The sequence below is a fragment of the Vanellus vanellus genome, assembly GCF_965231255.1.
Source record: "Vanellus vanellus genome assembly, chromosome: Z".
Classification (NCBI taxonomy): Eukaryota; Metazoa; Chordata; class Aves; order Charadriiformes; family Charadriidae; genus Vanellus; species Vanellus vanellus.
In genome coordinates, this window is record NC_138908.1 from 77,706,946 (window position 1) to 77,720,902 (window position 13,957).

At 44.9% G+C, this 13,957-nt stretch overlaps 1 protein-coding gene across 1 annotated transcript in view; it reads right to left on the minus strand.

Moving 5' to 3' along the window:
* The window catches only part of LOC309683434 (protein unc-13 homolog B-like), a gene marked incomplete at its 5' end in the record, with an annotated part of 225,302 nt that overhangs the window by 179,449 nt on the left and 31,896 nt on the right, over positions 1-13,957 (minus strand). Inside the window, 3 exons of the mRNA XM_082497718.1 lie at positions 7,619-7,742; positions 8,730-8,847; positions 13,291-13,390. Coding sequence (XP_082353844.1) covers positions 7,619-7,742; positions 8,730-8,847; positions 13,291-13,390 — 342 coding nt within the window. The remainder of the gene's footprint in view (positions 1-7,618; positions 7,743-8,729; positions 8,848-13,290; positions 13,391-13,957) is intronic.

Here is a 13,957-nt window from a genome sequence, read left to right on the forward strand (position 1 = left end):
GCATTTATTGTCTTGGGAACTTTACAGAAATAAAACAAGAAAGCACATTTACTCCATCTGATGGCTGGATGCAGATCAGCATGCTCCCAGCCTGGGAGTGGTGAGAACACTAAAAGCATTTTCACTCCAATTGTCTACTAGAAACAGCCTGGCACAGACAGACCTGCTGTAGTTTGGGAGCTAAAACCACTTTTGAGTACTCCATCCTGTGAGGGACCTACACATAACCACTGCACTTCTAAAAAAAGGGAGGATAGAGTAAAACTGCTTTTAAACAGCACAATTTTACACCTGAAAAGCAGCATTTCGGAAGGTCTGTGCCAGCACACATTCACCGTGTGCAGACAACAATAGTAAGACTGTATTCTCCCCACCAGCAAATTTTCTAAACCAAACAAGAAAAGCTGTCTCCCTTCCTCGATATGTCCATCTTGCTCATGAGAAGAAATAGATATGATCAGTGGAGAAAACTGCTCCAGTCTGTCTTTACTAACAACCACTTCCTACCATCAAGAAGGCAGCTTATCGCCATTTTTAAAAGACTACCAAGCATAAAAATGCTTTGCACCCTAGGGGTTAATACCAACTCTCACTAACACTTCACATTTCAAATGCTTACGCTTTGCTGCACTTTTACAGAAGCGGATTTTCAGTCATTCTGTTTCTGCAAGATTGAACTTTTAAGAACATAGGGCTGGCAGAGAACATTAGATGACAGTCTGGTCCCCAGCATCACAGTCCATCACACACAGATGCTCAACACAGAAAGGCCCACAGATCTGCTCTCTCCCCTATACACCACAACCTAATGTCACAATACCAACACTACTGAACACAACACAAGAGCTGCATCTGTAACATGCAATGGGACACATGCAGGACATGTCAAGGCCACCATAGATGTTCTTTGTCCCATTAGAAATCTGGGCATTAACAAAGTTTAACTCCTAGATAACCTCAGGAAAGGTTATTTTCTATCACCATCTAGCAGGGATGACAACTCTCACCAGCCTCTGCTAGGAAATGACTTCTTCCCAACTCCAAGCTTGGGAAATACCAAAACCAACTTCATATGAAAAAGGAAAAAAAAAACACCACCCTCTAAAGTTTCTTTCATGTACTACGACTAGCAGCATCACCACATTTCAGCTTTAGCTGTTGCCAGTCCCAAGAGTACCAGGAGAAGACATACTAGGGTGGAAGAATCCTGAACACATCAGGTGGAAGCAGAAGCAGCAAATTAATCTGGGATAAATATAGTGCAAACAACAAATCAGTTTCTAAACCTGCTTGCATATACAATCATGTTTTACACCAAGGACTTAAGCTTTTCTGGTTTTCAAATTCATTTAATCTCTCTTACAAACCCTTTGTGATCACGAAATGATAGAATTTTCAATTCTTGATCGAGTAAGGCGGGGAGCCAGCAGAACTGCCACCTTGGATTTCCAAAGGGCAGACTTTAGCCTGTTTAGGAGCATGGTTCAGAGTGTCCCTTGGGAGGCAGTTTTGAAGAGCAAAGGTGCCCAGGAAGGCTGGGCATACTTCAAGCAGGTGCTCTTAAAAGCGCAGGAGAAGGCCATCCCCTTGTCTCAAAAAAACGAGCAGACGGGGAAGACGACCAGCCTAGCTAATAGAGAACTTTGGCTGGACCTCAGGAAAAAAAGGAAAGTTTACATTCTCTGGAAAAGGGGGTTGGCAACTTATGAGGACTATCAAGATATAACAAAGCTATGTAGGGAGAAAATGAGAAGGGCCAAAGCTCAATCAGAACTCAGCTTGGCCACTGCAGTTAAAGACAATAAGAAGAGATTCTTTGAGTATATCAATAGAAAAAGGAAGACTAGGGAAAATGTAGGCCCACTGATGAATGAGACAGGTGCCCTAGTGGTGGAAGACACAGAGAAGGCAGAGTTACTGAATGCCTTCTTTTCTTTGGTCTTCACTGCTAAAGCTGTCCCTCATGAATCCCATACTCTGAAGGCAAAGGGGAAGGTCTGGAGAGAGGAAGATTATCCCTCAGTTGAGGAGGACCGTGTCAGAGACCACTTGGCCAAGCTGGACATTCACAAGTCCATGGGCCCTGATGGCATGCATCTGCGAGTGCTGAGAGCGCTGGCAGATGTTATTGCTAGACCACTCTCCATCGTCTTTGAATGGTCATGGAGAACAGGAGAGGTGCCTGAGGACTGGAGGAAGGCTGGCATCACTCCAATCTTCAAAAAAGGCAAGAAGGAGGACCCAGGGAACTACAGACCAGTTAATCTCACTTCTGTCCCTGGGAAGGTAATGGAGCGACTCATTCTGGATGTCATCTCCAAACACGTTGAAGAACAGGAAGTTATTGGAAGTGGTCAACATGGATTTACCAAGGGTAAATCATGCTTGACCAATCTGATAGCTTTCTATGATGTTATAACTGGTTGGCTGGATGAGGGGAAAGTTGTGGATGTCATCTACCTTGACTTTAGCAAGGCTTTTGACACTGTCTCCCATGACATCCTCATTAGGAAGCTGAGGAAGTATGGGCTAGATGAGGTGACAGTGAGGTGGATTGAGAGTTGGCTGCGGGACAGAACTCAGAGGGTTGTGATCAGCGGCACAGAGTCTAGTTGGAGGCCTGTAACCAGTGGCGTCCCCCAGGGGTCAATACTCGGTCCAATTTTGTTTAATATATTCATCAATGACCTGGATGAAGGGACAGAGTGTATGCTCAGCAAGTTTGCTGATGATACCAAACTGGGTGGGGTGGCTGACACCCCAGAGGGCCGTGCTGCCATCCAGCGTTTCCTGGACAGGCTGGAGAGCTGGGCAGAGAAGAACCTAATGAGGTTCAACAAAAGCAAGTGCAAGGTCCTGCACCTGGGGAGGAAGAATGCTAGGCACCAGTATAGGTTAGGGGCAGACCTGCTGGGAAGTAGTTCTCAGGAGAAGGATCTGGGGGTTGTGGTAGACAGTAAATTATCCATGGCCTAGCAATGTGCCCTTGTTGCCAAAAAGGCCAATGGAATCCTGGGCTGCATAGGGAAGAGTGTGGCCAGTAGGTCGAGGGAGGTCATTCTTCCCCTCTACTCTGTACTGGTGAGGCCACAACTGGAATACTGTGTCCAGTTCTGGGCTCCCCATTTCAAGAGGGACAGGGAACTGCTGGAGCGAGTCCAGCGAAGGGCAACTAAGGTGATTAAGGGCTTGGAGCATCTCCCTTATGAGGAAAGGCTGAGAGAGCTGGGACTCTCTAGCCTGGAGAAGAGAAGGCTGAGGGGAGACCTTATTATGGCGTACAAGTATCTAAAGGGTGGGTTGAAGGAGGATGGAGCCAGGCTCTTTTCGATGGTTCCCAGTGACAGGACGAGGGGTAATGGGCACAAGTTAGAACATAGGAAGTTCCGTTCAAATACACGGAAAAACTTCTTTACGGTTCAGGTGAGAGAGCACTGGCACAGGCTGCCCAGGGAGGTGGTGGAGTCCCCTTCTCTGGAGATTTTCAAGACCCGCCTGGATGCAGTCCTGAGTAATGTGCTCTGGGCAATCCTGCTTTAGCAGGGGAGTTGGGCTAGATGATCTCTAGAGGTCCCTTCCAACTCTGAAAACTCCGTGATTCCGTAAACTACATTACATTTTGTAATTTTTTTTTTCAAGTGTAGGAAAACAGACTCCCTGTAAACCATTATGTGTTAGAGCATCTGGATTTAAAAAATAAAATATTTCAGGTAACAGTGCATTTTCTCCCTACTACTATACTCAAAACACAGGACTTTTTTTTTTTAATTGTTTGTTTGTAGGTTTTTAAACTACTGTTTTAAAACATATGATGTTCTATAGAACATAGAATTTTGAGAAGTAGAGTTTCATGCAGAAAACTGAAAACTTTAAGTAAATAACTAGCTTTTTGTGGCTCTTCTGTTTGTAATACAATTGATCATTTAAAGCACACCTACTACTTATTCCTTTGCTTGCTATGCCCAATACTGAAATAACAGGAACTCCACATTGCTATATTGAAGGGTTTTTAGTTCAGAGTCTGAAGAGTTGTCTGCCTCCGCAGTGTTTCATAATGCCCAGGAAAAAAATAGGTGCATCAAGTTAGCTCTTTCAAGGCTTCTGCTGTTCTTCACTTGAGTGCTGCAGTTTTTCTTGAATCTTCTCAATTTTCAGTCTGCCATAGCAAGGTCAAAAGCGAGTTGAAAAGTGGTAGGCACCCAAGCATGTGGGGTATTTGCTATAAGATAGCATCTATCCATATCACCTTCCCCAGTGGTGCTTCCTTTCACACCATGACTGAACGACTCCTGCCATCACCTCTAGGGTAGAGAAGGACCCTGCAAGATGGACTAGGCTCTGTCTCCCTGCCCTTGCAGTACAGTGAGACCTGGAGGGATCCATGGAGGTAGCTCAGCTCAGCTCACAGCACTGCCTCTGCATCTCTCCCAATGGATTTGCAGATCAGTTTCCCTTTCAGTGGAGGGTAGCAGTATGGACTCTCAGTGCCCCACATGTTAAGAATGTGTTGTTATAGGAGCTGGGAACTCCTGCTTTAAACCTACACAGAGAACTAAACAGATTGCTGATCTGCTGTGGAAGTTCTTAAGTCAGCAGCTCTGTTGCTGTAAAGGTAACCTTTTAATAACAGCATGTTTGCAGTGACACTTAGGAACATTGTGTATCACGTTTTGTTTCCCAGGTGAAGATCTCCTGGCTATTGTAGATACATGAGAACCGGAGCGATCTGTGTGCACACATACAGCTTGTGCTGCTTTCCAAGTCTGGTAAAATACAGCTGTCTGGGATAGCAGCTTCAACAAAATAGTGTGTTCTTCTGTTTGGCTGTGCTTCTGTCATGCTTCTGTCACTTCTGGCTGCTCTGTTTCATTTAGATTAGATGATGCACACGGATGCAGTACCCCAGGTTACACAGTCTGTGTATTTAAAATGTTTCATTCAGTTTAGGTGGAGCTTGAGAATTTTTTAAGAATCACAGAATTTTCAGAGTTGGAAGGGACCTCTAGAGATCATCTAGCCCAACTCCCCTGCTAAAGCAGGATTGCCCAGAGCACATTACTCAGGACTGCATCCAGGCGGGTCTTGAAAATCTCCAGAGAAGGGGACTCCACCACCTCCCTGGGCAGCCTGTGCCAGTGCTCTCTCACCTGAACCATAAAGAAGTTTTTCCGTGTATTTGAACGGAACTTCCTATGTTCTAACTTGTGCCCATTACCCCTCGTCCTGTCACTGGGAACCATCGAAAAGAGCCTGGCTCCATCCTCCTTCAACCCACCCTTTAGATACTTGTACGCCATAATAAGGTCTCCCCTCAGCCTTCTCTTCTCCAGGCTAGAGAGTCCCAGCTCTCTCAGCCTTTCCTCATAAGGGAGATGCTCCAAGCCCTTAATCACCTTAGTTGCCCTTCGCTGGACTCGCTCCAGCAGTTCCCTGTCCCTCTTGAAATGGGGAGCCCAGAACTGGACACAGTATTCCAGTTGTGGCCTCACCAGTACAGAGTAGAGGGGAAGAATGACCTCCCTCGACCTACTGGCCACACTCTTCCCTATGCAGCCCAGGATTCCATTGGCCTTTTTGGCAACAAGGGCACATTGCTAGGCCATGGATAATTTACTGTCTACCACAACCCCCAGATCCTTCTCCTGAGAACTACTTCCCAGCAGGTCCGCCCCTAACCTATACTGGTGCCTAGCATTCTTCCTCCCCAGGTGCAGGACCTTGCACTTGCTTTTGTTGAACCTCATTAGGTTCTTCTCTGCCCAGCTCTCCAGCCTGTCCAGGAAACGCTGGATGGCAGCACGGCCCTCTGGGGTGTCAGCCACCCCACCCAGTTTGGTATCATCAGCAAACTTGCTGAGCATACACTCTGTCCCTTCATCCAGGTCATTGATGAATATATTAAACAAAATTGGACCGAGTATTGACCCCTGGGGGACACCACTGGTTACAGGCCTCCAACTAGACTCTGTGCCGCTGATCACAACCCTCTGAGTTCTGTCCCGCAGCCAACTCTCAATCCACCTCGCTGTCACCTCATCTAGTTCAAAACATGAATTGCAGAAGAAAGCAATTTCTCATTTGGATACTTGCTGAATACACAGGGAGAGATGAGAACTTCATTTTCTTTTAAAGCAGAGACAGTTTACAAGCAAACACATCAGAATGAACTTAGATGAGAAAGTAGCGGCTACAAGCTTTGCCTTCAGCTATGTGTGCTGTGTTCTCTCCCTCCCAGAAGCCTAAAACACTTGCCCCTAAGAGTCAATGTTTTACCCCACAAGGAATTCAAGTGAGTTGTTCCTCTTCTTAGGTAACAAGTAATTTCAGTAATAAACTTCCCACTGACAGGGTGACAGCAGCAGTGAATCACCAGGACATTTTCGTGAGGAAGAGGGATGGCTCCAAACCAACATTAGGTAGCTTCGTTGTCAAGACAGCTGAGATGTCAGATACCTTTTCCCCTTACACACTGGACTGTAGTTAAAGAGCAGTGCCTATTACATCTATAAAACACTTCACTCACCCTGAATTGCACCATCCAGCAGACTGTGCACTCAAAATAATACACTCGGAGAACAAAATACAATTTATATTGATAATAAGCACTGCAGGGCCAAAGCCTGCATCCTCCCTTGCACCCAGAAGGGGGGTATCAGACTAACAGATGACCTAACTTTTTTCCACAACAGATGGCCAACCTGATAGTTGCTGGCCAAATGCCAGTGGGTGCACAAATGCTCCACAAGTGCTTAGAGCATGACACAAATTGCTCACACTGCCAGGGGCTTGGCAGCAAAAAAAACAAGCAACAGGCAGAGGGGAGAGATGAGCCTTGCAGTCGCAGACAACTTTGAAACACTTCAAAGCCCAATGCAGAAAAAAATACCATGAGCCCCAAAAACATCATTTCTGTTCTTGGTCCCAAGAGTCAGATAAGAGCTGGAAAGAGAAGCTGTGTAAGCCTTGGATGTATTCTGGCTAAGGCCTTACTTTTGGGATTTATTTGTTTGAGGTTTTTTAAGCAAAATAAAATTAAAAAAAAATAATCATACACCACTTTACTTTAGATGGCCTTGCTCCAGTCAGCTACTTTTCCACAATCTGTACTTTTCAACCACAAGTAATTGCCAGAAAGGTAGTTCTTATAACACCAAGTTATTTATATACTCTGCTAATGATAGTGTTCAGGAGCACTAAGCATTAATGTTTCACTAACTGAACAGCACACTTCTAACAGGGTTTAAATGCACCTACCACAGAACAGCTCTAACAGCGCACTTGACCTCTTCTAGAGCCAAATTTGTCTAGATAGAAAGAAGTGAATGTTCCTTGCTCAGGAACAAAATGTCTGACTGCACAATCCTGAAATAGCATTAATAGTTTCTTAAACTGCTGCTAGTCTAAACATTCCCGCACTTGAAGGCCTTCAAATCCTCCTTATTTATTCTGATGTTGTTAGAAAGAAGCCAAACAAGAAATAAACACCAGCAATTCTACCTGCACTGAACTACTTTGAATGAACTGAGAATGAGCACAAGTTGATTATAAAACTCAAGTTGCTCCCAAACACTTTCTCTCCACTGTCAGCACCCTGAGTAAGTTATTGAAATGCACTCACCAAAAGGTAATTCAAATCTTGTGTCCAGCAAAATTTTATGAGGAGTTGGGTTTTTGGTTCCACAGATTTCATCATGCTTCATTACAACTTCTGCCTCCAGCGTAGACCACTCCCCAGGACCTTCCTGTGAATGACAAGCAACAAGTGAAGTTTCAAGTCTGGCAGGTCCTTATGCAGTGATTCTCACATATTTGCTAAGATGAAAGACTCCAGGAAGAGCCTTACAGTATTATCAGTAGTTCAGCATCAAATAACATGCATTCAGCACATGCTGGCAGCTTTTCTCATCAGTCTCACAGGCCTTTACCAAGACAAGCAGCAAACACCTCCTAGCAGAACTACTGCCTTCCCAGGGGAATGCAAAGGTAAGTCCTCAAAGGCAGGCACCAAGGAGTGCCTGGACAGCCAGAGGAATTGGTCATCAGCTAGACTTTATGGCCACACTGCTAGTCATTCCCATTCCTTTCCTTTTATAGAAAATATAATCTCCCTCTCCCTGATCAAATTCAATAATCTTTTAAATAAACACCCTGAAATTTGAGGTAAAAAACCAAACATGTCCTGCTCAGCTGCAAGAACCGCCAAATTCAGAAGTTAGGGCAGTTACAGACATTGGCACATCTTACTTCCTACATTTTTCAATTCATATTAGCACCACTAGACACCCTCTAACACTGCAACTAGAAGCTACAAGATGATGATGCAGACATGCTCTGGGCCTGCGTCAAAGGCCAGCTTGTCTATTATCAGGGCACCCTCCATCATTAGCAAGAACTCATAGAAATTTGAGCATCACACTAAGCAGTCAGTCCTTAAGACTTCAGACAGTTGTCAATTATACATGATCTCAAACAGATTAAGCCCTGTTTTTTGAGTCCATGTAAGTGAAATGAGACCAAAGCCCCCTACTTAAGCTGAGTTTTGGTTTCAGTGTTGGCAGCTTCCAACAAAACCAACAACGTGATGCCAACAGTTCTCTCCCCTCACCCAGCCTTCCTGACTTTGCAAGCAGAAGTTTTGCTGAAGAGCACAGCCCTGGGCTGCATGAGGCCTGATTTTGTTAACTACCAACATGCGAGCTGTCAAAATAAAGCTTCTGTGTCAGCTTAACCTCATCAGATTGGTGAATGGCCTTCAGAGCAATCCACACAGTCCCAACCAGGGTGTCCCAGATCAGTCCTTTGTTCCATACTTCAACAATTAGGCCCAGGTCCAGCCGACTGATCTCACTGCAAGAAAAGAAAAGGCAGCACAGGTGAGAAAAAAACAGAATACAATATAATTCTGCTTTAGGTTCTGCATTACTACCATGATTATACCAGTGAACTCTTTCCACACAGCTGTGTCAAGCTACAGAGCAGTTCTGGAAGCACACAGTTGAGGCGGCTCATACTCACAGGGAACACTAGTTTCTAATTATTGACTTCTCATAGCTTAACACCAACTACAGAAAGATCACAAACTAAAACCCTGCACTATGTCATGCATGGATTGCTAGTTAAGAACTTGCCTCTGTAGCTATGTGCACAGGAGGAGGAAGTATATCTTGGGCCAAAACCTAGAGGTAAGCTGTTCTTTGTCATCAGGAACGCCATTTCTAACAAAGTGTCTGCCTCCTTTCCCTTGGCAGCACAGCAGCACAACCATACTCAGCAGGTCCAGACATGCCAATACTTTTCTGTGAGTGGAGCTCACATGCCAAAATTAACAGTTCCAAACCCAGCGTAGCTGCATCAGCAGCACTATTACTCAGCTTCTGCTCCAGCACTAGTTTCTTCCCCTGCATGACACTGCAAGGCTTTGAGCTGTGCAAATCTCTGGCAGCAAACAGCAATACAGCCAGATGACCACCAAGTGCCAAGTTCTTAGAAACACTTCTCTGAAGGTTTTCATGAACATCTTCCCTCTCAGTACAGAAAGAACGCATTTCACATTCGCTTCTTCCCAACGCTTCATGGAATTTATGCCTCCCACTTCCATGCTGGTTTATAACATGTTTACTTAAGAAGAGCATAACACACGCACAGCCTGAACACTGGTAAAAACAATGAAGTAGAGGAGAATCCTGAGCTGTGTATTGATACACAACCGTCTCACACTTGCCTTGAAGAAAGGCTATTGCTCCTACTTCTTTGAGCTCGGGATTTTTCTTTAGCGCAACTGCTAATCCCCCAAAGTAGGTATCTTGGACACACAGTGCTGCTGCCTGCTGTCCTTCCAAATGTATTCACATTAAGTTTATCAAGGGAATTTAAAAGCACATTAGTCACTAATTTCAATAGACTACCATCATGGCCAAAACAAAAGAACTGCTGCAAATTCCAGCATCTATTGGAGCTTTGCCCCAGAGACTTCTTACAGCTTTAAAAGAGAATATTGTATCTACAAAGTTCAAGACAAACCCTACAGCTACAGCAAAGCACATTAATATCTATTTCAAACCCAAGTGCTCCTGTTCTTGTTTAAGACACAGGAATTAAAGCCAGGAGTGTCCAGCACATGGGTGACTCAGTGTGCATAGTTCAAAACCAAGCTATTACACAGGCTTATTTTGAGTTTACTGCTAGCATCCTGAAATTGAGTCTCCAGCTCCCTCTGTTTGGATATGGCTACTCAATACAGCCAATCTAACAACTAACCACTTGAACTATCACTGCTCTGTCCTCCCACTGCTTGCTTCTTGGAAGACATTTATCAGATTACACAAACTTGCAACAACAACAGAAATTACTGATTTTCTGCTGGCTGGACCAGTGTGAGACCAGGAAGGGAAAGGAAGGAAGAAATACTCTAATTCAGGCACACTAAAACCACGTTCTTTGCTTCAGCGTACATTGACAGAGGAAGACATTGATCATAAGATACCCAATGGGCTTCCGTACAGAACTCCACAGGACATGTCACCAATAAGAATAAAAGATAAAAAGCTTTTCAGTAGAGTGGCTTTGACTGCCTTTGTGTCTCCCTTTCTCCACCTTCTGGTTAGATGCAGAACAGCTTCAAAGAACAAAAGAGCTGAGATTGGAATTTGGTGTCCCTCCCTCACAAAGAATTTAAACGAAAGACATTTCTAACAACTTCAACACCGTTTTAATCAGCATGTTCTAAACATCAGTTTGCACTTTCACTCAAGAGGTGCTTGCTGCAAATATGCTGTCCTTTTAAAGCTCCTTCAAAATTAGAAGGTGTCCCCAAAGAATACATTAAAGTGCTTTACTGATCTAGTAAATACGCAAATCTCAAATAACCCCAGAGCCCCAAATTCTGAAGTGTTATCTCTCACAAGGAGTTTGGAAGCAAAAATAACAAACACAGAGAAAGCATTTTCTTGGTTGTAGTCTATTCTTTTACTATGGCTCATAAAAAAGGTAAACAAAAACAAAGACAGTAAAAGCATCCTTCCCTCAGGGAAAAACTACTGTGTTTAAAAGCCTTTTCCAACTCCAGAAAGAAAAAGAGCAAACCAGTGAATAGTAGTATTGGAATATCAGTGTTATTTCTCCTGGGACAACTTAATGTACACAGGATCATGCAAAGCACGTTCCCTGCCACGTGTAATATTTTTGTTATAAGGAAACATCAGAGCAACTGTGCTGTTGCCTGGCTAAAGCAGGGACAATAACGGCAAGGTAGTTCAGCTAATATTCTGCTTTCATATCCCCTAGCAACTAATTACGGAGCAGCACAGTGACCTTACAGCATGCTAGCTAAGCTCCCAGCTGATAACGCAGAGTAGTTCCAGGAGCTGTTTGAGGGGAAGGAGGAGGAGCAACCATGAGAGCTGTCATCTAATATAAACAAGTGTCATTCTTAAATCACTGCTGAGCAGCCTCCGCTGTAACTGGCTATGTTTAAAGCTAGTTCCTGTCCACAGGACAAGCACAAATCACAGGAAGAATGAGTTAGTAGTTTGGGTATAGGCATGTGATTTGGCAGACAGGTACAATTCCCTGCCCCCATCCTGCATGGTTTAGACATCAGTGATAGCCACAGCCTCTGTCTGACCAGGAACTGCAGAGCTGAGGAGATGGTGGCATTCAGGAGCACACGTGTTTCACCAGATGCCAAAGGATAGGCTCCAGACTTTGCGCAGAGGCACACACCTCATGTGCTGCTCCAAAAGCAGAGTGCCACCAAACAAGGGAGATGGGAGCACAGCTGTGATGGCCCAGGTGAACTCTTCAACCAAAGGCAAAAGCTTCCCACTTTCAGCAGAGGAGAACCAACTGCTGCTGCATTGGGAAACATATTCACAAAATTCCCTGTGGGTCTCTTGCTACAGATACTATGTAAACACCTCGGACTCACTCAAAAACAGCAGCACTAGCTTTGACTCCACAAGGTGAACACAACATCATTCCCTCCACAACTGTAGCGTCCATGCCAAAGTCAGAGAAAAGGACTTGGAGTCCAGGACTTAGTAAATTTAGTTCACTTTGCCTTACAAAGCTATAGAAACAGAAGCAGATGCAATATATCAATGAGTCATTTGTCCACCTGCAAAAAAAAAAAAAAAAAAAAACACCAAACCAACCCAGAATTCTAAAAGATACTGGGAAATCCCAGGCTATGTGTCAAGACTATGAGGACCAGAGTAAAGCAGCTGCACCAGGAACCCCGGGAGATCTGGAATTGGTTCTGCTGCTCATGGCAGGGACTGGCAGCCCCTCAAGCTGCAACAGGAGAGATGGAAAACACACTGATAGCCACCAAGCCAATGGCAGAAAACATCAACCCACAAAAGCAGCTCCTCTGCACTGAGGTAACAAGGATCACCCTGTCGAGGCCCTGAGCGCACCAACAACAGCTCTTAATTGCCCTGACCAGCCTCTCCAGTGGCCTCCACCTAGGGACCAGGAGCCCCATTTAAGCTCAGCTCTGGGCCTCCAGTCCTTGCCTAAGCTATGCTGTAGGTGTGCTTGTCTCCAGCTTAGCTGCAGCTGTGCCCATGCCTGGCCATGAACCCCCACCAATCCAGACCCAACCCAGAGACTGACTTCCCAGCTCAACCTCAGACTTGCCTCATCACTACGGACCTGACTGGCAATTGCTGGACTATGTCTGACCCTGGTTATCATTACCAGACACAACCCTGAGCCTGACTTGCTAACTTGCACTCCCAGCTTGACCTCGGACCTGCCTCATTACTATGAACTTGTCTGATGACCTGACCTCTCGGCAGACACTGGCCTGATCCTTCAGCCTACCCCGCTTGCACTGCTCAGGTACTGTGGGACTGGCCCCGGCTGGCAAGGACCCTGCCCTACCAGCCATCCTACCACACTCTGCTTCTGGCTACCTGACCCTGCCCTACCAGCTGTCCTACCACACTCTGCTTCTGGCTACCTGTCCCTGCAGGAGCAGACGACCCTCGTTGCATCCTGACACACAGGTCTAAGAACAGGAATCCAGGTAACCTGGTACCATTAAAGACACAGACTGCTCCAGCCAGCCTGTGGCACCCATAGAGACAATTTTCTAACACACATCTTATTCAGCACAGATCAGTGGGTACAACTGAAAAGCAAATGATTTAGGTTGTCACCAGGCTTGTACACTTTACCTACTTAAGTACTCCAATTTACACAACACAATAGCAGCTCCATATAAACATCAGTGCTGGGGAAGGACTCAGCCACAAGCACCTCATCACTGCGCAACACCATACTTACAACATGAAATCCTGTTCCCAGCAGGGCTGGTCACCACGCACGGCTACCGTTGTGCTCTTCACATTTTGCACTTTCAGGGTCACATATGTATTGAATTTATCTGGGGAACAAGAGGCAAAAAGTTATGTCCTTCAGTATACCCTTTCATCACATAAATGCAACATTTCAGGGTTTTCAGTCCATAGATTGCATCTCAGAAGGACCCAAAACAAAAAGCCTATATGGGAAGACATCCCTGTGTTAAGAAGCCAAATGTACAAGATGTTTTTCACCTGCCATTAAATTTTCAATCACATTTTTTTTAGAAACTCATGCACAAACAACAACAACAAAAAAAAACCCACAGGCAACTAAGCACTTGAAGTAAATCAGGGACAAACCAAGAGTGTAAAATCCTGAAGAACACAAACCCTTTGTAAGATCCTGTTCCTGAAATGCAGACAAGAGGAAGAACAGACAGTCTGAAGGAACAGGGCCCATCATGCAGAGCAAAAAACAGACGTGCAAAACATACAAGCAAGAAGCAGTTGGGCAGATCATATCACCTCTTTCCTTCTAACTCAACTGCTCTCCTAGTTCCAACCTGGTTTTCAACCTGTGAATCCACAAAGAACTTTACAGACCCATCGAGGGCAGAAGAAAAATACAGTGACTTATACTAAATGTG